We start from the raw sequence: 26,713 nt of genomic DNA, 5'->3' as shown, positions 1-26,713 counted from the left end.
TTGTTTGAGTTGTGAATGAGGGGTGCCTGCGTGGCTCAGTGGATTAAGCCTCTGCGTTCAGCTCAGGTCACTGTCTCAGGATCCTGGGATCAAGCCCTGCATAGAGCTTTCTGCTCAGCAGGGAGCTCGCTTCCCTCCCTCCCTCTGCCTGCCTCTCTGCCTACTTGTGATCTCTCTCTGTCAAATAGATAAAATCTTTAAAAAATAATTGTGAATGAAGTAACAAAGGGATGTGATGGTGAGTGGAAGTTAAGGTTAGGTTTTTTGAGACTTGAAAGATGTGAAGAGTCCAGTCATGTCCATGTCCACAAAACTTAGACAGCAGTAATGACAATGTAGAGGTTTTGAGGTGTGGGGGACAGCATAGTGTGTTTTGCTTTTCTGTGTGTTCTGCAGGTCTGTTCTATGTACAGTTTTTTAATTGAAACGTATGGGCAGATTCTTCAGCCTCAGTTTCTCTTGTGGGCTCCAATGACATTCTGTCGTAGTACTTACCATACCACATTATAATTATTTGCTCGTCCAGTTCTCCCTCCCGGCTAGTGAAGTCAAGAACTTTGTCATTTATCTCTATATTCTTAGTATCTAGCACTCTGCATATTCAGCAAACTTTTGTTACAATGAGGAATTACAAACATAATAAAGGGCAATCTGTTATCGTGTGCTTTGGATCCCGTTCTCTCCTACTATTTCAAGAATCTTTACTTTCTTGTTCTAATGTATGCAAACTGTGTCAGCTGGATTCTTTTCATTATCATTTAATCAAACTCAAAGCTGTCCAATTTTAAAAAGCTTACAAAATCCCTGTATTCTGTCTCCCAACTGTTGAATAATCTTTCTCTTCTTTACAGCTATACATTTCAGAATTTCACTTTTTTTTTAATTTTCTTAACAACTTCCTGTTCTTAACCTACTTTTATGCGTTTTCAGCCCGATGTTATCAGTAACTTTCATGTTGCGAAGTCCAGTTGATCTTTTTCATTTCTTATCTCATTTGGCCCCTGATTGGTGTTTGGCATTTAACTGTTTAATTCTTTTTCTTCTTCTTCTTTTTTTTTTTTAAGTAGACTCCACGCCAGGTGTGGAGCCCACCAGGGGGCATGAACTCAGTACCCTGAGATGAAGAGCTGAGCTCTGCTCAAGTCCAGCCTTAACCAGCTAAGCCTTCCAGGCATCCCTTAACTGTTTAATTCTTCTTACATTGTTTTTTTCTTGGCCTCTGTGTCACTGCACTCTCATGGTTTTCTACTTATCTCTGGGTTCCTTCTCAGTCTTCTTGACAGTCTCATCCCCTGCTGGATGGCCACAGTATCTTGGAGTTCCTTAAGACTCCATTCTTGGAATAGCACACATAAATAATTATGTGAGATTCTAATTCTCTCATAGTTTAGATCTTTCAGAATGATTCTCAGCATAAGAAAAATGATAGGGAGATGGAAGATAGAAAGGGTTAAGTAAAAACCTTGGTGTCTTGAATTGGAATTTGCAATATCAGTATGTACTCAGAATGCTTTTTAAAAGCGTTTCCCCTCAGGATGCTTGGGTGATGCAGTTACTTAAGCATTATCTGTCTCTTGGTTTTGGCTCAGGTCGTGATCTCATGATTGTGAGATTGAGCCCTACATTGGGCTCCATGCTCAGCACAGAGTTGGCTTAAGACTCTGCTCTTCCCCTCTTCAGTCTCTCTCTTTCTCTCTCTCTCTCTCTCAAATAAATACGTCTTAAAAAAAAAAAAAAACCCAAACATTTTCCCCTCACTTTTTCTACTTAAGTGGCCTAGGAACAGTGAGTAATGAGTGCCCAGATTATAGCTTGGAAAAACATTTCTCATTCAGAGAACCAAAGCTCCTTGGAGAAAGGGCTGATTCTGGGTCCTGGGAGAAACCTTGGAACATCTTGTTATATAGCAGATAGCAAGAAGTCATCAAAGAGTATATGAATCCGTGAATGACAAGGATTTACAAGCCAGTTTGAATTGCCTTTTCATTTGCCAAAGATGGGACAATTTGAACATCAGTGAAGATAATAACTGCAGTGTATTAAAACTCATTAATGTGTTTGGTCCATGAGTTTATAGATGATGCTAAAGATAAGAACTAGTTCTCTTAGAAGATTTTAATCCACCAACTGCTTATTTTGAAAACTGGTAAATAATGGAAAAGAAAGCATTTATTCCTGTGTCTCATACAATGGCCCACTGTCTAAGCAAATAGTAGATGAGGAAAAGTACTCTTCATAGAGATAATCCAGCTATTAAATAAAGGAGGACTGATGGAATTATTATCTTTTGGCAACCCTTAATGGGGCTAATAGATTTAAGCATTGATCACCATCTGCTAACTGCTCAAAAAGAGGAACAACCAGACATTTTCCTTCTGATAGAAGGACACAGTACCATTTATGAAATGATCCTGCCAAAAGACCCTCAAACCTAAATATGACCAAAGCTCTAGATCCAGCTCTAAGTTTATAGAAAACATAGAGGAATGTGTTAAATGTCACTACAGGGATGCAATCAGTAAATTCTAGCCTCTAGAAAAATTACACAAAAATAGCCCCATTTCTTCAATAAATATATTGCAAAGGTAGAAGATGAAAAGATTTCCCCACAACCAACCTAGTATCTCTTCTTCCCATAACTTCTGCATACCTCTCTCACAACACAACATTATTGTGAAGTGGTCTGTTTATGGGCATTTCTCTCATTAGACTATATGTTCCTCAAGACCAAGGAATGGCCTCTTAATCTTCCTTTATTTCCCTTGCATGTAACATGGTACCTAATGTTTGGTGTGTGGAGTCAATAAATATTTCATGTGCAAATTTTATTTGATGACTTCAGTGGTTAGTTGGTCATAGCCTTCTTTGCTCCTTAGTTCTTTTGATTAGGAAACTGAGTTATAACATTTCCATATTTGCCTTTTTCATTTTTGACTGTTTGGACTACAACTGACTCTTCTCCATGTCTTTAGTGATTTTTAGATTGTATGCTTATTGTTATACATCTCTGTCCTCCCCCCATAGAAATTTTACTTTATTGTTTTATCTAATTATAAAGGTCATGTGTTCTTACTATAAAAAAATTCAAACAAAATGGGAAAGTGTAAAAAAGGAATTAGAGCCTTCACTGTTAACCAAGAATATCCTTTTACCCTTTTCTTTCTTTCCTTTTTTTAAAAAAAGATTTTTTGTGTATCCACTATAGGTTTTTGCTTTGTGGTTACCTTGAGGCTTGCACATAACAACTTGTATCTAGAACAATGTATTTTAAGTCAGTAACAAGTTTGATAGAGTTTTAAGGTTCTTCCTTTTAATCCCATCCCTCATGTTTTATGTTTTTGATGTTGTGTTTTACATCTTTGTATCTTGTGTATTCCTTAACTATTATTTTTACTACTTTTGTCTTTTAACCTTCATACTAGCTTTATAACTGATTAATCTGCTACTTTTACTATATATTTATCTTTCCAGTAAAATTTATTCTTTCATGTTTTCTTATTACAAATTAGCACTTTCTTTCTTTCTTTTTTTTTTTTTTAATTCCAGCTTAAAGAACTCCCTTTAATAGTTCTTGTTAGGCTAGTTTAGTGATGATAAGCTGCTTTAGCTTTTGCCTGTCTGGAAAATTCTGTCTCTACTTTACTTCTGAATGATAACTTTCTTGGGGACAGTGTCCTTAAATAAAAGTTTTTTTGTTTTTAAGATTTTATTTATTTATTTGACAGAGAAAGATCACACGTAGGCAGAGAGGCAGGCAGGGGCGGGGTGGGGGCGGGGGAAGCAGGCTCCCTGCTGAGCAGAGAGCCTGATGCGGGGCTTGATCCCAGGACCCTGAGATCATGACCTGAGCAGAAGGCAGAGGCTTAACCCACTGAGCCACCCAGGTGCCCCGAAAGTTTTTTCTTTCAGCACTTTGAAAATATCTTGCCACTGGTTTCTGACCTGCAGATTTTCTGCTGAATGATCTGCTGACAGTCTTATTGGGATTCCCTTTATGTGTAACAAGTTGTTTTTCTCTTCCCGCTTTTAGGATTCTCTCCTTTTTTTAACTGTTAAATTTTAGTTATGATGTGGCTTGGTGTGAGTCTTTTTGTGTTCCTATTTTTTGGAACTGTCTGGGCTTCCTGAATCTGGATGTCTGTTTCCTTCCCAAGGTTAGGGAAATTTTCAGCTATTATTTCTTCACAATTTTCCATAGGTAGCATATGCCACTTTACATCCTGCTGTGGAACCTGCTATTTTTCTTCATCTAACATGCTGGGTATCTCTACATCAGTAACATTGCTGCACATTGTCATTTTGCAGACTCCATAGTATTTCTTCTTATTAATATATTAAATTAATTAACTGGAACTGTGCTGGTGAACATTATATTTCTTCACAATTATTTGTAATTATTCTCTACTACAAAAAAATGTTATAGTGAATTTTTTGAACACATCCATTTGTAAATGTGTGTAGTTATCTCCTTAGACTAAAGGCATGTTTCTTAGGTCAAAGGTTGTGTTTATGTAGAATTTCTGTATTGCCCTACCATGTTCCAGAAAATTTTGACCTCTGTTTTCATTGCTTCATCAGTTGCTTAGCAGGGCTTTATTATACTTGAAGTCTTGCTCATAAGCTCTCAGCGCTAGTCTTCAGTAAGTAATTCTCATTCTGTATCTTTTCTTTTTTATCTTTTTAGCCCTCTCTTTTGGTGTCTTTTCTTGAATTATTTATCTTCTCTGTGGTGGCAGCAGGGACTATTAAAGTTGTGTGAGATGCAAGATCTTGAACTGGACATGAAGTAAAATAAATGCAGACTAATATGTGATTATCTTATGGCAACTACCAAATACTGTTACACATAGCATATTGTCATATGTGTTTTTGAACATATACTGTGGAATGTTACACCTCTTAAATCCTTGATATTTATATAAAAGTTTCATCTGTAACTGTCATCAACTTTATATCTGCTTGGAGGAACTAACATAATACATTATGAACTTTAAAAAAAAAAAGATTTATTTATTTTAGAGGAGAACAAGCACGTGTGGCAGAGGGGGAGGGGCAGAGGGGCAAAAAGAGAGAGAAAGAGAGAATCTCAAGCAGACTCCCCACTGAGTGTGGAGGTGGGGCTTTATCCCATGACCCTGACATCATGACCTGAGCCAAAAATCAAGAGTTGGCCACTTAACCTACTGAGCCACCCAGGTGCCCCTGCAATTAATTTCTTAATAATGGTTTAGTCCATAGTCATTTCCCAGAATCCTCTTGTAGAATAAAGAACTTGTGTTTTTAAGACTGACCGACTTATATTCTGATTTCAGCTTTGCTGCTTAACCTCACTTAAGTTTCCTGGGCTTCAGTTCATCTGCAAAGTTGGGGTATATTTGATGGCTGTTTTGAATGATTGGATGTGAAAATAGCTTAGGGGCTAGCAAAAGGTGTTTATCCCATCTTTTCTTTTGTGGCATGCAGTTATACATACCAGTTTTAGATATATATTCACTATCATGTATACTGTTGCCTTCACAGAAATCTTCTCTACATATACCCTCAGAGTCTCAATTTTGCCAATCGTCAAGGTTCTGCAAGAAATATTACAGTGAAAGTACAGTTCATGTATGGGGAGGATCCAAGCAATGCCATGCCGGTAAGAAATTTTCTTTACTTTTCCTGTTCTTCATATATGGTTCAAATAGACTTTTTTGTTGTTGTTGCTGTTGTATTACTTAGTTGGCAGTTCTAAACTGGAAATTAGTATGATCTTGTAAATCAAGTTTCTAACTGCATTACTTCCTGTAGAGATAATACAAATTTACTTGAAGTCTTTTTGAAGTTTTTATTTAAATTTCAGTTAGTTAATATACAGTGTAATACTAGTTTGAAGTGTATAATATAGTGATTCAACACATCCATATTGAAGTCTTAATTATTGAGGACTTGGTATATGCTAGTCACTCCCAGAGATACAAAGATGAGTAAGATACATAACCTAGAGGATATAGATAAACACATAAAATTCTAAAATAGTGACTTTTAAGAGAGGATCAGAACAGAATCACCTAGGGTACTCTAAGAAAGCACAATTTTTTTTTTTCCTATTCTTGTCATCTGTGATTCTGATTCTTCTCCTTTAGAATGAAACGTATGAGGTTGTGGTATAGGTTGGAAGTGTTCCCCACATGATTCTAATATGTGTCGGTTTCCCCATGTTTGTTAAGAAATCCTGCTAATAGTGCGTATTATACCTAACCTAGGGAGCTTTTAAAAATACCAGTGCTCAGACTGAATCTTACTCCAATTAAATTATAATGTCTGGGGGTGGGAACTAATCATGTATCAGTACTTTTAAATCTTCCCAAGGGATTACATTTTGCAGCCAATATTGAGAACCAAGGTATTTGCTAAGTATTAGAAGATTGCTATGGGGATTCAAAGGCATTGATGTACACTAGTAGGAGAGAGTGCCTTGCCGAGGTAATAGGCAGGTATCACCTGGAGGAGGTATATCTGAACTAAAACCAAAGGTGGTAAATGTAAATGGCATTGGGTCTTAGACAGTGGGGAAAGAAAGCAGCTCTCTCCAGTTGGAGAATGTCCTTCAATATTGGTATAGTGGTGAGTTACCAGTGAGCCAGCGAGATGTAAGATAAGTCAAAAATACTAGATTGAGGCCAGACTGGGGAGATTCTTGATTGCCCAGATTGTCATTTAGGATTTGTGGGACATTAATGCACATTCTGAGAAACACATGCAAGTTCCATGAAAGTAGATTTTTAGGCTCAACTAAAGTTAGTAACATATAGAGTAGGAGCACAACTGTCACTGTAGATGTTCAGCCTCTGAGAATAGGGGAATGAAAATGAGCTTAAGAATAGGTGCATTGTTAACAGAGTTTTATTTTAGCTTTCTGTGTCAGTCATTAAATCAAGTTCTGATTTTCTACTTATTAAGAAAGCTGTGTATTTTCTCTTTTCCTGTTGTGTCCATTTCATCAGAATTTATAGATCTTGACAGCAACAAGCTCAAATTATTCATCTTTGTATTCTTCTATCTATGGCAGCTGTTTCAGATCATTGTATATCATACATGCTAAATAAATATTTGTTCATAAATGTAGGATTTATTTTTGTGGTTTGGAATTAGCATTTCATGTTCTTTATTAGTTTTTTATTTCTGCTGAAGAAATGAATGTACTATCACAGTTGATGAAAAGATACTGGATTGTGAAAATCGGTGCTTTGTTATGTGAATTGCCATATGGATGAGCTAATGCAAATGTACTATATGTAAAATAATCTGCTGTTATTGTTTGCCTAACAAACTCTTCCTTATCTTAGCATATATATGGCCTCCTCTACAGAATTCCAGCTGCATCCAGCCACAGTGGCAGTTAGACCACTCCCTCTTTTGGTGCTACCATAGCATCTTCTCATTTCTTTTATGGGCCTTATCACCTTAAGATTATATGATTATTTCTTCATCTTGTCTACTAGATTGTGAGCTCCTTGAGGGCAGGGGCCATGTCATGATTATATCTTAATGCTTGTCATAGTGCTTGGCACAGAAATGATGCTCAGTCTGTATGGGTGAATGGTTAAAAATACCTGTCAAATGGTTAAAAAAAGGAACACTTTCTACTTTTTATCATTCGTGTTATGAAACTAAATGAGATACTTTGTGAAAAATGATAATTTCTCAGGAGGAAAAAAAGTACTGCAATTCTTTTGCTTGTGTATTATTAGTCATATGAAAATATAATGCTTTTATGTTTATCCTAGTGGCTGGTTGAAAGTATAGAAACATAGACACGTTGTCTTGGCTTAATTTTTTAAAAAATAAGGACTACTCAAATGGATCCTAAGATAATTTCTTGATCGTATAACATTGATATGATAAAATCATAAACTTCAAGTTTTGGCATTGGAACAACATTTTATAAAAACCTGGTAATGTATTCTTAGCAAATTGATGAAAGTAGATTTATTTAGGAGAGTCATAATTATTGCACCTTCATACACCCTTAAAATAAAAGGACCTGCTGGAACTGTTAGAAAAAGAAACACAAATATCTATTAATATGTTCTTTTTATTTACGGATGGTACTAATTAATCCCTTTGTTTAAGATATAAAGTTTGAGTTCTTTTACCAGCTGTGTTGATGGAAGTGTGATAACATGTCCATGTACTTATTTCTGCATATGTAGCGATGGCTGGCCAAACGTAAGAGTTTAACTTATGGCTAGATAACATTGCAAGCCTTACTGTCTCACATAGGAATCATAAGCCATTTCTCTAATCAGCTGTCCTAATTAACTATGATATTGCTATTAGAAATCAAGAGGCAGATATACAAGGCTGAATTATTTTACCTCTAATCCTTCTCCAATTGTATTGTATTTTTTTTTTGTTGTGGTGTTTTTTTTTTTTTTAACACGTTAAAAAGAATATGAGAATGATGCTCCTCCTTCTTTATAGAGTAGCTTGTAAGGAATACTGGAAGCAAAGGATACATAGCTTGACCTAAAATAGAATTTTTAAATATTATTTATAAATAATTTATATTTGATTTACAGAATGATTACTGTTTTAGTGGAGAAGCCACTAATTTGTATAGTAGATATATACTACCATTCTAAAACCATATTTCTTACATAAATTCCAAATGATATTTTACATCCAGATTTTAAAATGAATTCTTCACCTTCTTTAAGAAAAAGATAATATAATGGGTAGAAACTTTTCGAATGTTTGAATGTCAGATGGGTCTGTAGTTGAAAAGAAATTTACAACTAAGCATTTGAATTTATTAATGAGCGTCAGTAGGCACATTGTTCTTCATTGGGCTGATTTTGCCCATTGTTCTCCAGTAGTTATTAAATCAGACAAATTCTTACATAGATATGAACATCCAGCATTTATTACAACAAAGTTTCAACATGCTGTTATTTGTTACAGGTAATCTTTGGTAAATCTAGCTGTTCAGAATTTTCAAAGGAAGCCTATACAGCCGTAGTATATCATAACAGGTACTGAATTCAAATATTTCTTTCAAAGTTACTCACTTCTCAGTGGCATTGTTAGCACTCACGTTAGTGTGTTTACCAAATGCTTTGCTGCACTGAATGTGCAAATTCAAGACAGCTGACATCAGAGTTATAATTTTCAACCTGTAGATGCATATTTTCCATAGACATCAAATATAAGACTTTATACACAAAACATCTTTCATATCAAATTCTCTGACCCTTTCATTTTTATTATATGGTTATTGATTATCATTGTGGCCTCTGGTCCTTTGGACTTTCCCTGTTATTTTCCCCTGGACACTTTGTAGTTTTACTTAACTCTTTACTAAGCTTATAGCCATTAGTCAGTTACATTGGTAGTATTCTCAAAATCCAATAATCCTTTGACTTAGGACCTTTCCAATTTACTTCTTTCAGAAAGTTTTAACTTTGGATAACTTTTCATCTCTGCTTACTTTCTTTTCTTTTTGTTTTGATTATTGAATGCTGTTGGAGAAAAATCACAAAATTCTACCATTGATTATTGAATGCTATTGGAGAAAAATCACAAAATTCTACCAATCAAGATGATCACAAATTGACGTCATTTTATCCATATAATCAGGCTCCAGGAATTCATTTTATTTTATTTCATCTTCTTTTCAGCCCCACTAATCTTTGGTAATCTTGTCATCGCTTTTTTACCCTCTGTCTTTTGGCAGGATGTATTTTAAGCCTTTCTCCTCCTTTCTCTAGCTCCTACTTATTCTCTGTTTGCCTTACTCTTAGCATTCCTACTTTAGTAAGTGGATTGAGATCATCCAACTTGAGAACAATCCACTTGTCTACTCTTTACCTCTTTACCTCTGATGATCTCTGCATGGATCTGCCTTTCCTTCTGGTTCAAGGGCAGTTGGGGCACACACCTGGCTCAGTGTCTTTTTCCTCTGCTTTCCTCCAGTCTCATTCTTGCTCTTCAGAGTGTGACTCACTTAACCCTTCTCTTGTCTGCTTCCCTGGCTCCATCTCTTACTATAGAAAAAAAAGCTTAAGTCTCCTGAAAAACAAAACAAAGGTCTCTCTTCACTGTTGTTGTATAGCATGGTTTTTCCTTGCCCTCCTTAAAACTTTATTCTTTCTCACCCTTACTTTATGACACTCATTGTTTCCTCCCATCTCTGTGGACAGGTTTTGTTTTGTTTTTGTTTTTTGTTTTTGGTAATTAGTCTAATTTTTCTTTCTTTCCTTTTTTTTTTTTTTTTTGGAGTATGGACATTCCATGCAAAACACTAAGGTTTCACCCATAACCTTCTTTTTCTATACTTTACTCTCTGTAAATAATCTTTTATGTATTTCTCAGAGTTACAGTCAGTGAAAATGCTACTACTGTTATTTTTATGTGGATTGTTCCCAGCTCTTTATTTTCAGTCATAACCTTCTTTGTGAGATGCAGACATATATTTTTTAGTGGTCTGTTAGGATGTTCAGGGTGCCCTGCTGACTTCTCAATATCCGTATGTTTTTCCCTGATTCTCTTCTGGACTGTATGGACTGTATCTCTGACTCTATTTTTAGTAACGGTACCACAATTTTTCCAGTTCCTTTGACTCAGAATTTAAAACATCCTTGCTTTCCTTCTTTTCTCTAATATCTTTTACATCTTGATGATTTTCTTTTTGCCTGATTACCAAACATATCCTGTACTTTTCTGTTTCTGGGCCTTTCTTGGATCTCTTTTTCTATTATAATACCGATTCCCTGTACTGATTGAACTCCTATTCATTCTCTAAGGCCCATGTCATATAGTCTTCCTAAACACAATTCCCTGATCCAAAACTTGAAATAATCTGTTCATCTCTCTTCTTGAAGCACTTAACCTTATATGCTCTATAGCAGGGGTTGGTAAACTTTTTCTGCAGAGGACCCAGTAGATTTGTTTTAGGGCTTGTGGGCCATATGGTCTCTGTTGCAATTACTCAGCCCTGCTGTTATAGTGCAAAAACAGCCATAGACAATCAGTAAAGTTGCAAATGAATGGGCATGGCTGTCTTCCAATACAATTTTATTTATGGATACTGAAATTTGAATTCTATGTAATATTTCAAGTCAAATGTTATTCTTTTTATTTTTTTTTAACAACTTATAAAAATCATTCTTGGGCTATACAAAACCAGGCTATGGGCCATAGTTTGCCAACCCCTGCTTTATAGCATTGCTACTGATATATGTGTATCTTACTTATATTTCTACTAAATTATATATTTTTTGAGGGTAATTATTTTTTCATGTTTATCTGTAAAACCACCACAAAAATAGCACAGTACTTAGCATAAGGGTGAACAATTAAAAGTACTTGTTGATGAATAACACATAGATGCTTGATTTTTCATAAAAGCCTCCACATAGTATGATTTCAGAAAAAAAAAAAAAATGAACTAGAACATTCAGTACCAGGAAAGATACTGATAAAGAAGGAAGTAATTTCTTGAAGTATCTCAGTTTGTGGATATATCTTTATTTTTGCTATTCTCTGCATTAGTAGAATTAAAATGACAATACTGTCTAACATTGTTAGTAAATTCAACTGTCTCATAATTCAGTGATGATTAGTGAGATCAGTAATAAGATGCATAGCATTTTCTATTCACCAGAATCATCAAATTCTCAAATGGCTAGCATTAATTATCTTTCTTGTAGGTATTAAAAACCTCATCTACCTAATATTTCTGTGATCAGATCTACAGTTGTTAGTGTTTTTGAGGCTTATTTGAAATGGAACGATATTAGACTTACTAGCATCAGAGGAAAAAGAGCTCCTAATTTGTGGAATAGCCTTCACTTTTAATTAGTTGGAGCCATATGGTTTGGATGAATTTTCATTGAATACAACTCTCAGAGATACTAACTGAATATGGAAGATTGGAATGCTGAGGTTCTATCCTTTTTAAGTCTATATCATAAATAGCAGCAATACTTCTATAAAAATGGTCCTAGGGACCACTCTCAATGGATATTGAGGTGAAAATGCCATTGGTTTCATCAAATATGATACTGGTTGTATTCTTAACAGTGGCTGGGAGCACTTCTAAACTGTGCGACAAATGCATTTTGTAGGTGTTCCCTGATTTTTTTCTTTTCTGTTTGTTTCTTTTTTCTGAGCTGTCAGTACATTAGTTTATGTTTTGTTAACATCTGCTTCTTTAATTGATACAAAATATTCCATAGAGAGCCCAACTTGATAATAAGTTGTCTAGAGGTACTTGTTTTTTTCTTTTTTACAAAAAGATATTAATCTTTAACATGAAGCTGCACTCCTATAATAGTAAAAAAAATTTTATGGCATGGTTTTAAAAATCTACTTATAAAAGACTCTTATTATTTTTTCCGTGTAATGTGTATCAGAGTATAGAAAGTCTTGCCTAGTCTGCTCTTTTGTATAATTTCCAATCTAATAAAGATCTTGGCATCAAGGTGGGGATTAATAATGAATTCTAAAATAGTAGGACTAACCAGCCCATTAATAAAAATGGGATGAGAAATTTCAGAAACAGAGGCAGCTCCCTCAACTGGAAATAAGAGTTAGTTACTTAAAGTTTGGGAATAGAGAAAAATACTTTATACTAGAAGAAAAATTAAGCATGAATCCTGAAATTAATTAAAAAATTACTCAAATATACCAGTGGAATAATTACTTATTTTGAACAAATTACTGACTATTGACCTGTTTTGTTTTGTTTTGTTTTGTTTTGTTTTGTTTGTATGAAGGTCTCCTGATTTCCATGAAGAAATCAAGGTTAAACTCCCTGCTACTTTAACTGACCACCATCATTTGCTTTTTACTTTTTATCATGTTAGTTGCCAACAAAAACAAAATACTCCTCTTGAAACTCCTGTTGGATATACAGTAAGTATATTTTTGTTTAGTATTTAGCTCTTTGATCTTAAAAATAATTACAGTATTTGAGATATAGTTGGTGCTCAGTATTACTTGGGTATTCCTTATCTGATTCCCCATAAGGGTTAGGAAAAGTCATCATGGATAATAAAATACTCATTAATTTAATTAACTAATGTAATTAATTAGCTAACATGTGTGAATACTTACGTGTTGGTCCTGATTATTATGTGTTTACCCAACAATACAGTATAAAATATATTAATTTTAAGGGTTCTTCGGAAGAGAATGGTTTCAATGTAAAATGATTAAAAGAGACCCTTGGTCATTAAAACTCTTTTGGCTTTGATTAAAGGCAGTTAAAACTCTTGAGTATTTTTTGAAAATCATTATGATTGAATTACAAAGTTAAGCCTAAGGGGAAGGATATGGAGGTCATGATGTGTTATCATAACTTTGTCAGAAAAATCATGCTGCTACCCAAAAGAGAAAACATTTGACATTTGACTAACTTTTTTTTTTGTCTTTTGCAATTTATGAGTGAATTTTGCTCACCGTCAAAATAAATTTATGTTCATGCTTTTTACTTTTGTCATCAACATTCACATGTAGTCAGACCTTTCCCTGTATACGATGGCACAATTACCCCCATTTAAAATGGATTCACTTTGTGGCCTTTTTCTTCCACTCCAGCCTTTTCTGGGATAATAAGGACCATCTGAAGATTTAAATATTGCATGGTTAGTTAGTAATAATAATGTTTTAAGGATCCTCCCTAATAAAATATTGTCCGGGAAGCTTTTCTTTAGAGAAATCATGAAACCTGTTATTATTACCTAATTAAATCCCTTTGGTGTTTGGTGGTATGAGACAAATCTGGCTCATACCAAGTTCTTAAAACAGATTTTCCAAGTAATTCCTTTTGTAACAAACATATTTAACTTAATATTGTTTCCTTTTTAATTAAAAGTGGATACCAATGCTTCAGAATGGACGATTAAAGACTGGGCAGTTTTGCCTACCAGTATCACTGGAAAAACCACCACAGGCTTATTCTGTACTGTCTCCTGAGGTCAGTATCTCTCATGGTGAAACTCTCCAGATTAAATGAATTTTTTATTACAAAAGTGTTTTTCTCAAATGTGACCTTACTATTCTATCTAGAAGTATATAGATAAGTATAATAAGTATAGATAAATATAATAAATAATTCTCTTAGAATTAAAATTACTCTGTAGAATACTTAAAGCTTTTAATCAATGTGTATTGATTTTAAAAACAAGATCGTATATGAAATACAAACTTAAAAGGCACATTTGGAGAATTTTCATATTGTAACATGAGAAGCTTTAAATAAATGAGTATTTCTTTTAATAGACAACATTTCACCTGAAGTCGAGGAAGGAGTACAAACAAACCAATTTTTTAGAATATTTTTATAATTGATGATCATGTAGGTGAAATAAAGTAGCTGTAAACACACAATACAAAAAACACTAGCAGCTGTGTTGATAACGGTTGTGACTTGAAAGAAGTAAAAACACTGGAGAAATCTCAATCAAGAATCAGTAGCCACTATTCAAAAACCAAAGTGCTGTTTGAGAGAACTGTCACATGATGATTTGAATGTGACTCTTTGTATGCATTAATCTGAACTATGTCTTGGCAGTGTTCTCCTGGTGGCTTTTTTTTTTTAGAATAGAACTCAAAAAAATATTCACAAATAAATTTGTATTGTTTTTATTTTTAAGAAACAGAGGCAGCAGAAGTCTCCTGCTCCGACCTCCTCTCTTACTGTTCTCTGTCACTTCGTCTACCCTAGCCGCGCAGCACAGCACCTTGGCTGTTCCTCAGGTGTGCAGAGTGGAAGCCCATGTCTGGCCCTTTGCTCTTCCCTCTGCGGCTGGTGCTCCGTCACCAGGCCGGGGTCTTCGTTTCATCCAATAGCCTCTCAGATCCTGCCTCTCCAGAGAGGGTGTCTCAGTGTTCTGTTTCAAGTGCAGCCTCCACCATTTTTTAATCCCTTTACTTTGCTTTGTCCTCATAATACTTATCATTGACTTTATACTTCATGTAACTTGTTTATTATCTACAGAATAGAAATTCCAGGAAGGTAGAGACTTTTTCTTGTGCATTGCTCTCTCTGCAAGTACTTAGAATAGTGCGTGGCTCACAGCGGGGGGTCAGTATCTGTTAAAGGAATGAATAAAGACAGTAGGAAAGAAAGAAGACTCCTTCCTTCCCCTCCTTCCCCCTTCTACTCCCTGCCAGACCTTTCATTCAGTTTTCCAGGACTTCTCAGTAAAATCAGCTAGTATTCTGTCAGGGATTACATTATATATTTCAAAGGAAATAACTTTAAAACAAAATCTGATTTTATGGAAGTTATGCATTCTTAATTGATTTGCAAATATAAGGTCAGCTTTCTAAAGGGAAGCTGATGGTTTTCTTTTAGCTACTGTGCTGTGTATGCTCATATATAAAGAATGTAGTTGTAATTTGAAATTTGACTATAGATGTATACTATGACTCACACGTGATTAAGTGCTTAAGCTTTTGTATTTTTAAAAATTTTTATTTATTTATTTGAGAGAAGAAAGGGAGCAGAGGCAGGGGCGGAGAGAGAGGGAGAAGCAGACTCCCTGCTGAGCACTGATTCGCACACCCCCCCCAACGTTGGGCTCAATCCCAGGATCCGGTGATCATGACCTGAGCCAAAGGCAGATGCTTTAAAAAATTGTGATTAAAATATACGTAACATAAAATTTACTATTTTAGCCATTTTTAAGTGTCCAGTTCCATGACATTAATTGCATTCACATTGTTTTGAAAGCTAGCCTCTTACATCTAGTTTTTAATTGTGGTATATGTATGTCTAAACAATACATTTTTACTTTACTTATTTTATGAATTTAATGGAAAGGGTATTATACTGTATATAACCCTCTGGGGACTTGCTTTTTTCATTCAGCATAATATTGCCAAGACTTAGTGTTTCTTTATGATCACATAGAATGTTTACATAGTGTATCTATATTTTGCTGGTATTTCATTGTACTTAAAATATAATATAGGTTTTTCCCCATGACCTCCAAATATCCAAAGGATCTGAGATCTTCCACCTCTTTAACATCATCTTCTAGCATCACTGAGCCCCTTCTTCTGCACTTACAGCTTTTTTTTTTTTTAATTTTTTTTTTTTTAAAGATTTTTATTTATTTATTTGAGAGAGAGACAGTGAGAGAGAGCATGAGTGAGGAGAAGGTCAGAGGGAGAAGCAGACTCCCCGCGGAGCCGGGAGCCCGATGCGGGACTCGATCCCGGAACTCCAGGATCATGACCTGAGCCGAAGGCAGTCGTCCAACCAACTGAGCCACCCAGGTGTCCCTACAGCTTCTTCTAAACTTTTTCCTACTTCTAGGCCTTTGAATTTTCTTTCCTCTTCCTGAAATTCACATGGCTGGATTCTTTTCATTATCTGAGTTCTATATTGAATATTACCTCCTCAGAGAGGTCTTTGCTTACTTCATGAATTTCCAGCCCTTCCCTCTACCAAACTGTTGATATATTCTATCATTTTTAATCTAATTGTATTACTTAATACTTACCACTATCTGAAATTATCTTATTTTTTTCCTTATTTTTCTCTGTAAGAAATGGTCAGCTCCCTGAGACCAGACCTTATGTTTATCTAGAAAACTGCCTAGAGCCCTCAGTAAATATTTGTTGTATGAATTTAAAAAGTTACAGGATTGTTGATACTAGCAAAAACTAAAAAATGAAAATTTTGTTGAGACCATATAAAGTTTTTCAAAGTGATTAGCCATTTGGCAGTGAGGAATATCTGTTGTGTTCTCTTCCTCACAGAAACATTGGCCATTTCTCTGCATCTCCCTGGTACCATTCCACCATTAGGGGAAGGCAAGCATTTCACTGGCGTGTGGAGAGGAAGGACTCTGGGCTGTGAAACACAAATGTGTTTGCCAAATCCAGCCATAGTTCCTCCCATTCCAAGGCTTGAATGCCATTTTGTGATGGACCACCAGTGACATGCAGTGAAAGATATTACCTAGCAACCTTTTAAAAAAGTATTTTTAATACCTCATTTGCCCGAGTTCACGGAGTATTTCACTTCTCTGACCTAGGTTAGAGTTGGGCTAAATCTGTGACATCCTGAGGAGCTCCTTAATTTTAACTACATTAGTTGAATGCAGTTGATACATCTATGTCCTCTATTCTACAAAGAGCATACCAGGTTGTACCAAGCATAGTCATGACATGGCATGCCAACATAGATGTATTTAACTGTTAACACTATTGTACACTATAAAGTATACAATGTATGACTGTAATATTTTTTTAATTACTGTTTTTAAAGATTTTATTTATTTGAGAGAGAGAATGAGCGAGAGAGAGCAGGAGCCCGGGGTAGGGGAGGCACGGGATGGTGGGTGGGGACGTGGGGAGGAGGAGCAGAGGGAGAGGGAGAAGCAGACTTCCTGCTGAGCAGGGAGTGGGGCTCAGTGCTGGCTGGATATGAGACTGCAGGATCATGACCTGAGCCGAAGGCAGATGCTTAATTATCTGAGCCACTCACGTGCCCCTCATTTTTATTTAAAAATTATTTTATTTAAATTCAAGTTATTTAACATATATTTTGTAGTATTTTAAGATATATTCTGTTTTTGTCTAAAAAAAGGAAAAAATTATAGAACTATTGGTATTAACAAAACATAAAAAATTAAAATTACATGGATCAACCAAGAATGTAATACTTAATTAAATTCTGGTGCATGGATGCACCACTGCATCACCATGCAGTGATGCAGTAGTTAAGAGGAGTAATACAGATTTCAATATCCCACCTCAGTATTCCAGTAGAACATTCATTCATTCATTCATTGAGAGGGAGAGAGAAAATCTCAAGCAGTCTCCGCACCCAGCATGGAGCCTGATGCAGGGGTCATTCTCACAACCATGAAACCATGACCTGAGCCGAAATCACAAGTAGGACGCTCTGCCTAGTGAGGCACCCAGGCGCCGCCCAACAGGACATTTATAATAAAAATACAAAAACAGTGTAGTGACAACCAAACTCACACCTCAGGTACACATCAGTAATGGGGTAATAAATCGTTTAGAAAATACACATCAAGTTTAGCAAGGTTAACTTTTGAAGGGTAAAGATTGTTAAAGTTTTTGTTGAGTATGTCATTATTTTCAGGGTTTCACTCCTGGCCTCACCATTTATTAGTTGTAACCTCAGCTAAGTTTCTTAATCTCTCTGCTAGGGACTGAATTCTGTCTCCCCACCTCATCCCCCCCATTGCAACCCCCAAATTCATATGTTGACGTTCTAACCCCCAGTTGTCCTAGTGTTTGAAGATGAGATCTGTGGGAATTAATTAGGTTCAAATAAGTTTTAGATGAGGTCCAGGAGGGTGAGGCCACATGATTAGTGCTTTAAGAAGAGACATCAGAGCACTCTCAGTCTTGGCTGTGTAAGGGCACAGTGAGAAGGTGGCCGTCTGCAAGCTAGGAAGGATTTCTCACCAGAAACTGACCGTGTTGGCACCTTGATTTTGGACATCTCGTCTCCACACTGTGAGAAAATAACTTTCTGTAGTTTAAGTCACCCAATGTATGCTATTTTGTTATGGCAGTCCAAGCCAACTAAAATATTCTCTGTGCCTGAATTTTCTCATCTCTGAGTTGAGAATAATTAAAGCTTATAAGAAAGGGTACATTGGTGATTAAACAATAGTAGTCTGTAGAGCACTTAGTGTTCTACATGTTAAGCACATGAAAAGTGCTAAAGAAATGTTTGCCAGTATTATGGCATTCCTATTGCCATGCTGCTTGTTAGAATTTTAAGACGGTAGTTCTTACCTTAGCATGCGTCAGAATCCCCTGGAGTTGTAAGGCCAGCTGTTGAACTTCACGCCCAGAGTCTCTGATGCAGGACATCTGGGTTGGGGCTTGTTTATGGACATTTTCAACAAGGGCCCAGATGATGTTTATCCGACTTTAAGAACCACTATATTTAAAGCAGTCGGTATTCATTTTATTTGTGTATCCTATTTTTTTTTTAAGCGGAAAACAAGTGTTTGGGGTTGAAAGAGCTAGTACTATTCTTGCTTTAAATAGTTTTGGATTTACGCACCATCTTTCTTTTATAAAATTTCTTTTTTTCTTTTTCTTTTCTTTTTTTTTTAAGATTTTATTTATTTGACAGAGAGAGACACAGGGAGAGAGGGAAAAAAAGCAAGGGGAGTGGGGGAGGGAGAAGCAGGCTTCCCCGCCGAGCAGGGAGCCCGATGCTAGATGATCCCAGGACACTGGGATTGTATTATTAGTTGATTTTCTTTTCTACATGTGATAAAAAAATGAAACCATGGGAAAGAAATCTCTAAAACATTTTTTTTGAGACTTTTATCATTTATTTCAAGGATATTTGTAATTGCTTGTTGAAGCTTGTTTTATTTTTTTTTTTTAATAATGACAGTTTAGCATCTGTCATCTTCGTGTTTGTTGATTGCCTTTTCTCATTTGAGATTTTTCTGGTTCTTGGTGTGATGCAAGAGTTTTTATTCTATTGAAGACCTCTTGGGTATTATGTTATGACCTCATCTTATTTAAGCCTTAGGTTTTTAGCAGCAGGGGGAGGCACTATTGCCACATTCGTGCAACAGGTAAAGGTTCACATTCCTCACTCTGCTGTGATTTCAGGGTGCTTATTAATGGTTAGAGGTGGGATTTCAGGTTCCCCACCAGACCTCTGCTGACACGTCTCTATATGTGAGGAGGAAGGGACACCTTGGTACTGCTCCCTGCTTGACTTCCACTGATACCACAGTTGGTGGGGGTACTTGTTACCACTGGGCTGGGACCAGTTTCCATCTGTCTTCTCTGATACCAGCCAGTGGGGGTGGGTTCGGGAATCAGGGCACCTCATTACAGCCAGCTGAGGGTGGACACCTGCGCTCCCTACTCAGACTGTGGAGGAGGGGTGGGGCTGCAACTTGTTTCCTTGCGTTTGGCCAGAGTAGGGCAGTTGTTGACTTTGATTAGAGAGAGCAGGCTTCTTTTGGAGCTTGTTTTTGTCAACTCCTTTTGGTGTTTCTGGGTTGCCAGCTTCTCTTGCACCTAATCTAGGATCGGTGAGGCAAAAATAAAACCCAGGAAACATTACTTTTTATTTCCTCACATCCCGAGGTCCCTAGTCATTTGCATTCTTCTTTCTACCTTTCATTGTTTATTTTGTGTATCATGTTCAGGGTTTTCAGCTGTATTTAGCAGGAGGAATAGAAGTGAGGTACTCTTTTTAAAGGTAACTTTATGATCTAAATTTAATAAACATTCCTACCAATTTATATCAGAAAAGTTTTCTAATCCTTATAACAGAATTCTTTTGCTGTGAATATTTTATAGCCTTATTAAAACAAAATAAGCATTTTTTACAAGAAAAAATATTTTGAACTGTTAAAATGATACTGTAGATATGAATATATTGACATGAAGAGAGATTTATAATATAGCATGTGAAAAACAGGTTCCAAAGAATGTTTTATATAAACTAAGCAAGGGTAGAGTGTGTTTAAAAATACATGTGCACAGAGGAGTTGGAGTGATATAAAGGGGTATGTCTTTGGGGAGATAGAATTTTGACTGTATATTTTCTGCTCTTTCCTCCTTGAGCCTTTTAATTCTCTTATTAGAAATAGTGACTTTGTAATAATGAAATAAAAGCTTTACATTCATTTACAGTGTTTAAAAATATATTTCCACAGGATTTTTTTTCTCATTGAGGTATTATAATTTTTTTGTTTTCAGGATTTCTAATCAACTTAAATATCTGTGATCATTCTATTTAATATATTTAATATTTACTATCTTATAGGTTCCTCTACCTGGCATGAAATGGGTAGATAATCACAAAGGTGTTTTTAATGTTGAAGTTGTTGCTGTTTCATCTATCCATACACAAGTAAGTGAGTTTTAATAATTTTTATTATCAATTTTCACTTGAATGAACATACTTGTCTAGTACCTATATCCGTTTCATTATCTGCAGTAACTCACGGGACTATATATCAGAAAGTTTAAATTTAGAAGTTACTTTTTAACCCACTGAGCCACCCAGGCACCCTAGAAGTTACTTTTTAAAGGAATTAACCAAGGCCTTTTAATATCCATAAGGAAACTTTTTGCTCTTCAAAATGTCACTATCTTCATTTTGAAAATTCAGTGACTTTCTTTTTTTTTTAATGTAAGTGTCTGATACATTGCAGAATTAAGAGTTGAAAACCATCATCCTCATAGACTCTTTTATTCCTCATAGACTCATATATTTCAAATGGTAAGAGTTTCTAGGGATTATTTGCTCTATATTCTTTACTGTTTATCTGGACTATGCCAGGCTCTCCTCAAAGCCTGTATATTTAATCTTTCTTTAGCTGGAATACGTCCCTTCTGACACGTACTTCTTTTCAGTAAGACTTCTGCATATCTCAGGCCTTTCAAAAGTTTTGTTTATTTATTTGAGAGAGAGAGAGAGTGCATGAGCACACAGAGGGAGAGGGAGAAGCAGACTCCCTGCTGAGCAGGGAGCCTGAAGTGGGGCTTGATTCCAGGACCCTGAGATCATGACCTGAGCTGAAGGTAGATGCTTAACTGACTGAGCCACTCAGATGCCCCCTCCTGAAGACTCTTAAACATAGCAGTCCCATTACTCTGTATCATCTTACCTGTAGTTGCTACTGCCTGTAGCTCTAATCTGTACTCTTGCACTTTTCCTTTCTTTCACTCTGTGTGTGTGTGTGTGTGTGTGTGTGTGTGTGTGTAATATGTGTGTATGTATGTGTATGTACATATGCATTTATTTGTTGGTTCTTTCCCCATTAGGCTGTAAGCTTCATGGAGTCAGGGATGTTGGTACCTGTCAGGAAAGGAACTTCCCTTCAAAGACCTTACAGTGTAATAGGGGAAAGTGTAAAAATAATTGCAGTAAATGAAGTTAGTATTGTGTTAGACGTATGCATGAAGTCCTTTGAAGAGTAGAGAGTGGTCTGCTCTGTTGGGAACTGAGATGTTGTATTGATAAGTAGACATTTATCATACAGAGAGAGGGTGAGCAATTCAGATGATAAAAAACAAGTGCAAAGGGATAGTAGTATAAGGACAGGCAAGCAATCTGGTATGAATATAATTTATGGTGTGTGGGGAAATTGTGATAGATGAGAAAAGAAGACCAGGCTGATAACAGGTTATGAGGGACCTTGAATGCCATAGAGTTTAGAGTCTAGGTAGCTGGTGATTTCTAACCTGAATTGGAAAGATGAGAGAAGTAAATTTGGTTGCATGCTAAGAGAGATTATGGAGATGATTCTGGAGCTATAGTGAGTTTATTTTTGAGCCTGTTGGGTTTGAAGTGCCTCTGTACTTCAGATAAAAATACCCCAAGGCAGTTGTAATTAATTTCAAGTGTAACATTGAAGGTGGCAGAGTAAAGTGATAGCTGAAACTATACTGGTGAGTGATTATCCAGGGAGAAAATGTAGAGCGAGAAGGGGCAAGTGTTTAAAATGGAATTCAACTTGAAAAGGGAAGGGGAGGTATACAGGGATTTCCAAGGCCACCCTCAAGTTCAAGGATTTTCTAGCAGAACTCACAGGACCCAGCATGTAGTCCTATTCACAGCAGTGATTTATTTTAGTGAAAGATAAAATAGAATTGACTAAGGGAAAAGAGATCAAGTCCACAGGAAAGAAAGCACAAACTTCCAAGATCCTCTCCTGGTAGAGTCCCATAGGGTGAGTGGAAGCAGCATGTATGAAATCTTGTCTACCAGGGGAAGCTCATTCATTAGAGACTTAGTTCCCAGGACTTTTACTATAGGATGTAACATAGGCACCCTCTGCCTATCACATACCAAAATTCTTGATTCCCAGAAGGAAAGCATGTTTTCAGTGTAAAGCATATTGTTTGCACAAACGATTTAGGTATGGTGAATTGTCCCCTATCAGTTGGAAGTCTCTTGAAATCCAAGTTCCCAGATGCCATCCAAGGATCAGTTGTGTAAGCTGGTCTTTCAAATGATAGCAGCTTGCTATGTTAACTCTTTTCTGCAGTGAAGTAGGGAAAAGTAAGACCAAGAACCTCTATATTATGTTTTAAAACAACAACAACAAAAGGTAGTAGTAGATAGATTTTAGCATTATACAGGTAGATCCCAGTAAAAGAGTGGCTCCAGTGGAATTTTTCCCTTTCTGATACTGGATATGTTCTGTTTCCTATAGTCTTAACCCTTTTGATAATAAGATTGATGTTACATTTATACTGTTAAAATGTATTCTTTCCCTTAATAGTATCATATTTTCTTAAGTATAAAAATAGATTATTCTTCATGACTTTTTAATTCCTATTGTCATTACTAGTTTTCTTTTTGGAGTTGGTGGTATATTTATCTTTTGCTCCTAAGTTTGTTTTTGTAGAGGCGGATACAGGTGTTGTCTTTAGGTGACAAAGAAGGATTGGGGCAAAATACATTATATAGATGATTTAGAATCTGTGAATATTGGAGAAGATAAAGTGGAAGTATCTACCTTGTAGCCCTCTGGCATTCACCGACCTAATGAGTAATACTCAAGATTTTATAAATTTTTGCCACTATGTAAGACAGTTTCATCATGTATGTCTTCTTAAAAGGGTCAACTGAACACAATGTTTCTTATGTTTTGTACTTTGCTTGTAGCTCTCTAAAATTTACTGGATATCAATAATTTTTTTATTCATTTAAATCCTACATACCAAATCAGAACAGTATTAGAACTATAAATGTGAATGAAGCTGTTGCATTATTGTCTTAAAGTTCATTTTCACTATTAACTAAGTAAAAGTCTTCCCAGAGTTCCAGCCGACTTCTCACATCTCTGTGGACAGCGCTGTATATACAGTCATCACTGTACATGTCTCATCAGTAGGGATAGAGCAGGCTGGGGGAGCAAGCATCTGCCCTGGGACTGGGCACATTATTGCTTTAAATAAGACTGTGGTTCTCTTAGTGTAGGAGAAGGTTAAATAGTAGCAGTCAGAATGTAGTCAGGAGATGGAAATTGACAGTAATCCGAATGGAGTCAGTTTAGATACAAATAATTGTTAACTGGGTTAAAGGTAATTCACTACTAAATGGGGTAAGAGAAAATTCGGGGGGGCGCGTGGGTGGCTCAGTGGGTTAAAGCCTCTGCCTTCGGCTCAGGTCGTGATCCCAGTGTCCTGGGATCGAGCCCCACATCGGGCTCTCTGCTCCGCGGGAAACCTGCTTCCTCCTCTCTCTCTGCCTGCCTCTCTCTGCCTACTTGTGATCTCTGTCAAATGAATAAATAAAATCTTAAAAAAAAAAAAAAAATTTTGTGGTTGTAATAGAGATAGCAGTTGCAGAAAGTGATAAGGAAAGAACTTAGAAACCTAGAGGAGGATACTGAAGGCTAAGAATCAGATCTCCAAAGAGAAGACACTGCGGCTTCGGGCACACGTTGCCTGCCATGTTAGTTTGTGGAGGGTACCTGCTAGCGGACAGGAGCCACCATTGCTGCTGTGAACACTGCTGCCACATCCCTCACCTTTGAACTCCAGCATTCACATCTGCTAGCTGCCATTGGGAAAACAAATAAGAAAAAAGAAGGCTGTTTCTTGTACCCTCTCTGGTTGAGCTGTAACCACAGGCCAGCTGACAAAGATGAAATGCAATTCAGAGAGCCAGCTTCAGTATTACAAACTGTGGCAAAGATGGTGGGTTTGGGTGGAGCTGAGTGGTAATAAATTGATAAGGGACAGAGGCCTTGTACTAACAGACCTGCACAATCATTAAGTTCTAAAACAGTAAGATGGACTCACGCTGGGAGAAAAAAAAATCCTTAATTAGTATCAATAGAGTTCTGAGTAATCAGTAGTGTTCAGAATGGCCATGTTCAAAATGATGAGAATAGGTATAGTGTTTAATTGGAAACAGTGTTTGTATATATTTATGTTCTTTTTTGTATTACTGATTTACATGAGCTATTTTATATAAAATGTTTTACATATTTTATATGCACTATTTTATATATTTTATATTTATCTGGTCCAAATTTGGGGGGATTTACAATTATAATTGGTTAATGCTTTTGTTCATTCTTTGTTTCAGGATCCTTATCTTGACAAATTTTTTGCTCTGGTCAATGCTCTGGATGAACACATGTTCCCAGTCCGAATTGGAGACATGCGAATCATGGAAAATAACTTAGAAAATGAATTGAAGAGCAGTATTTCGGCGTTGAATTCATCTCAGTTGGAACCAGTGGTCCGATTTCTTCATCTTCTGCTTGATAAACTGATACTTTTAGTTGTTAGACCTCCTGTCATTGCTGGCCAGATAGGTAATTTTTACTTAATGTTTGGGGAATTAGGAGATTTGTAACTTGGCATTTCTAGCTTTTGCAGAAATAGAATCATTTACTATTTGTTATCTATAAGGACTGTGTTTGATTTGGGGAAGCAGAGGGCAGGGTATTTCTGATGCCAGAAAGTAACTTCCTTTTGTTTGTTTTTATAAAATGTTCCAATGTGCCATATAGACTTCAACTTAGATTATGGAAACAAATTCACTTATCCACTTACTAAATATTGATGAAGCACTTACTATGTGCCAGACACTGATAGGCTCTGTCCAAAGCTTAGTTCTTGATTTTAAGGCTCTCAGACTATTCTGGAAAACAGGCAAACAGATAAATTATTTTGCTTTTTACATGATGTTTGATTTACCTAGCCTACATTTTTACTCATCTGGTATCCTCTATTTAAAATAGCTCTTCTTTTCTTCATTGACTGAAAATCTCTATATTCTCTTTTTCTTCTGTGTTATTCTGGAATTAGAAGTATTCCTGTTTCCCACTGTCTTCCAAGATTTGTTCCTCTGCTTTTGCTAATAGCTTCCACCCAAATCCTGCAAAGTAGTTGAGTTTGTAAGAAAGACACATTATAAAAATCTGTGTTAAATGGTTGAACAAAGGAGAGGAGTGTTCAGTACTTGGAATTTTATTTTATTCTATTTATTTTTATTTTTTTAATTTTTAAAGTTTTTCAAAATTTATTTTTATTGTGTTCAGTTAGCCTGCATATAGTACATCATTAGTTTTTGATGTAGTGTTCAGTGATTCATTAGTTGTGTATAACCCCCAATGCTCATCATCACACATGCCCTCCTTAATGCCCATCACCCAGTTACCCATCCCCCCACCACCTCCCTTCTGTAATCCTTAGTTTGGTTCCCAGAATCTCTCATGGTTTGTCTCCCTCTCTGATTTCTTCCCCTTTAGTGTTCCCTCCCTTCCCCTATGGTCCTCTGTGCTGTTGCGTATGTTCCACATATGAGTGAAACCGTATGGTAATTGTCTTTCTCTGCTTTAGGGGAGACTTGTTAGTAGAGGTGATCCTTGGATCAAACATTTGAAGATGAGTAGGAGTCTGACAGTCAAATAACTAGTCCTAGGCGATGAAGTAGTATGTGTATGGCATACAGACAGATAAGTGAACTGAGAAATTTAGGGGGAATTATAAGTAGTCATAAATTGGAGGATTGGTGATTAATGATGATATTGGCAGTGAGGGAGATGAAATGGGATCTTCTATGACACTTTCGGGAATTGGGACTGTTATTCTGTAAGGAATCAATAGCTTTTGAAGGGTCTAGTCTTAATTAGGTAAATATTGTAACCCAGTTTGGCTTTTATAAAGATGAGTGTGCTATGGGGAGATGGGTTGAAAGTGAGAAAATCTGGAGGCA

At 36.2% G+C, this 26,713-nt stretch overlaps 1 protein-coding gene across 13 annotated transcripts in view; it reads left to right on the top strand.

The window, feature by feature from the left end:
• DOCK7 (dedicator of cytokinesis 7) overlaps positions 1-26,713 on the top strand; it is a 205,118-nt gene that overhangs the window by 106,653 nt on the left and 71,752 nt on the right. For 12 of the 13 annotated variants that reach the window (XM_032844881.1, XM_032844877.1, XM_032844886.1 and 9 more), the window contains exons 15-20: positions 5,521-5,638; positions 8,947-9,017; positions 12,762-12,900; positions 13,862-13,963; positions 20,792-20,878; positions 25,076-25,307. In XM_032844881.1, the coding sequence (XP_032700772.1) occupies positions 5,521-5,638; positions 8,947-9,017; positions 12,762-12,900; positions 13,862-13,963; positions 20,792-20,878; positions 25,076-25,307 (749 nt within the window). Of the gene's footprint in view, positions 1-5,520; positions 5,639-8,946; positions 9,018-12,761; positions 12,901-13,861; positions 13,964-20,791; positions 20,879-25,075; positions 25,308-26,713 lie in introns of those variants that run through there. The other variant, XM_032844890.1, reaches the window with a different exon arrangement.

Source organism: Lontra canadensis, unplaced genomic scaffold (assembly GCF_010015895.1).
Source record: "Lontra canadensis isolate GAN:19392208 unplaced genomic scaffold, GSC_riverotter_1.0 scaffold158, whole genome shotgun sequence".
NCBI classification, from domain to species: domain Eukaryota; kingdom Metazoa; phylum Chordata; class Mammalia; order Carnivora; family Mustelidae; genus Lontra; species Lontra canadensis.
This window is presented reverse-complemented; position numbering and strand designations above follow the sequence as displayed.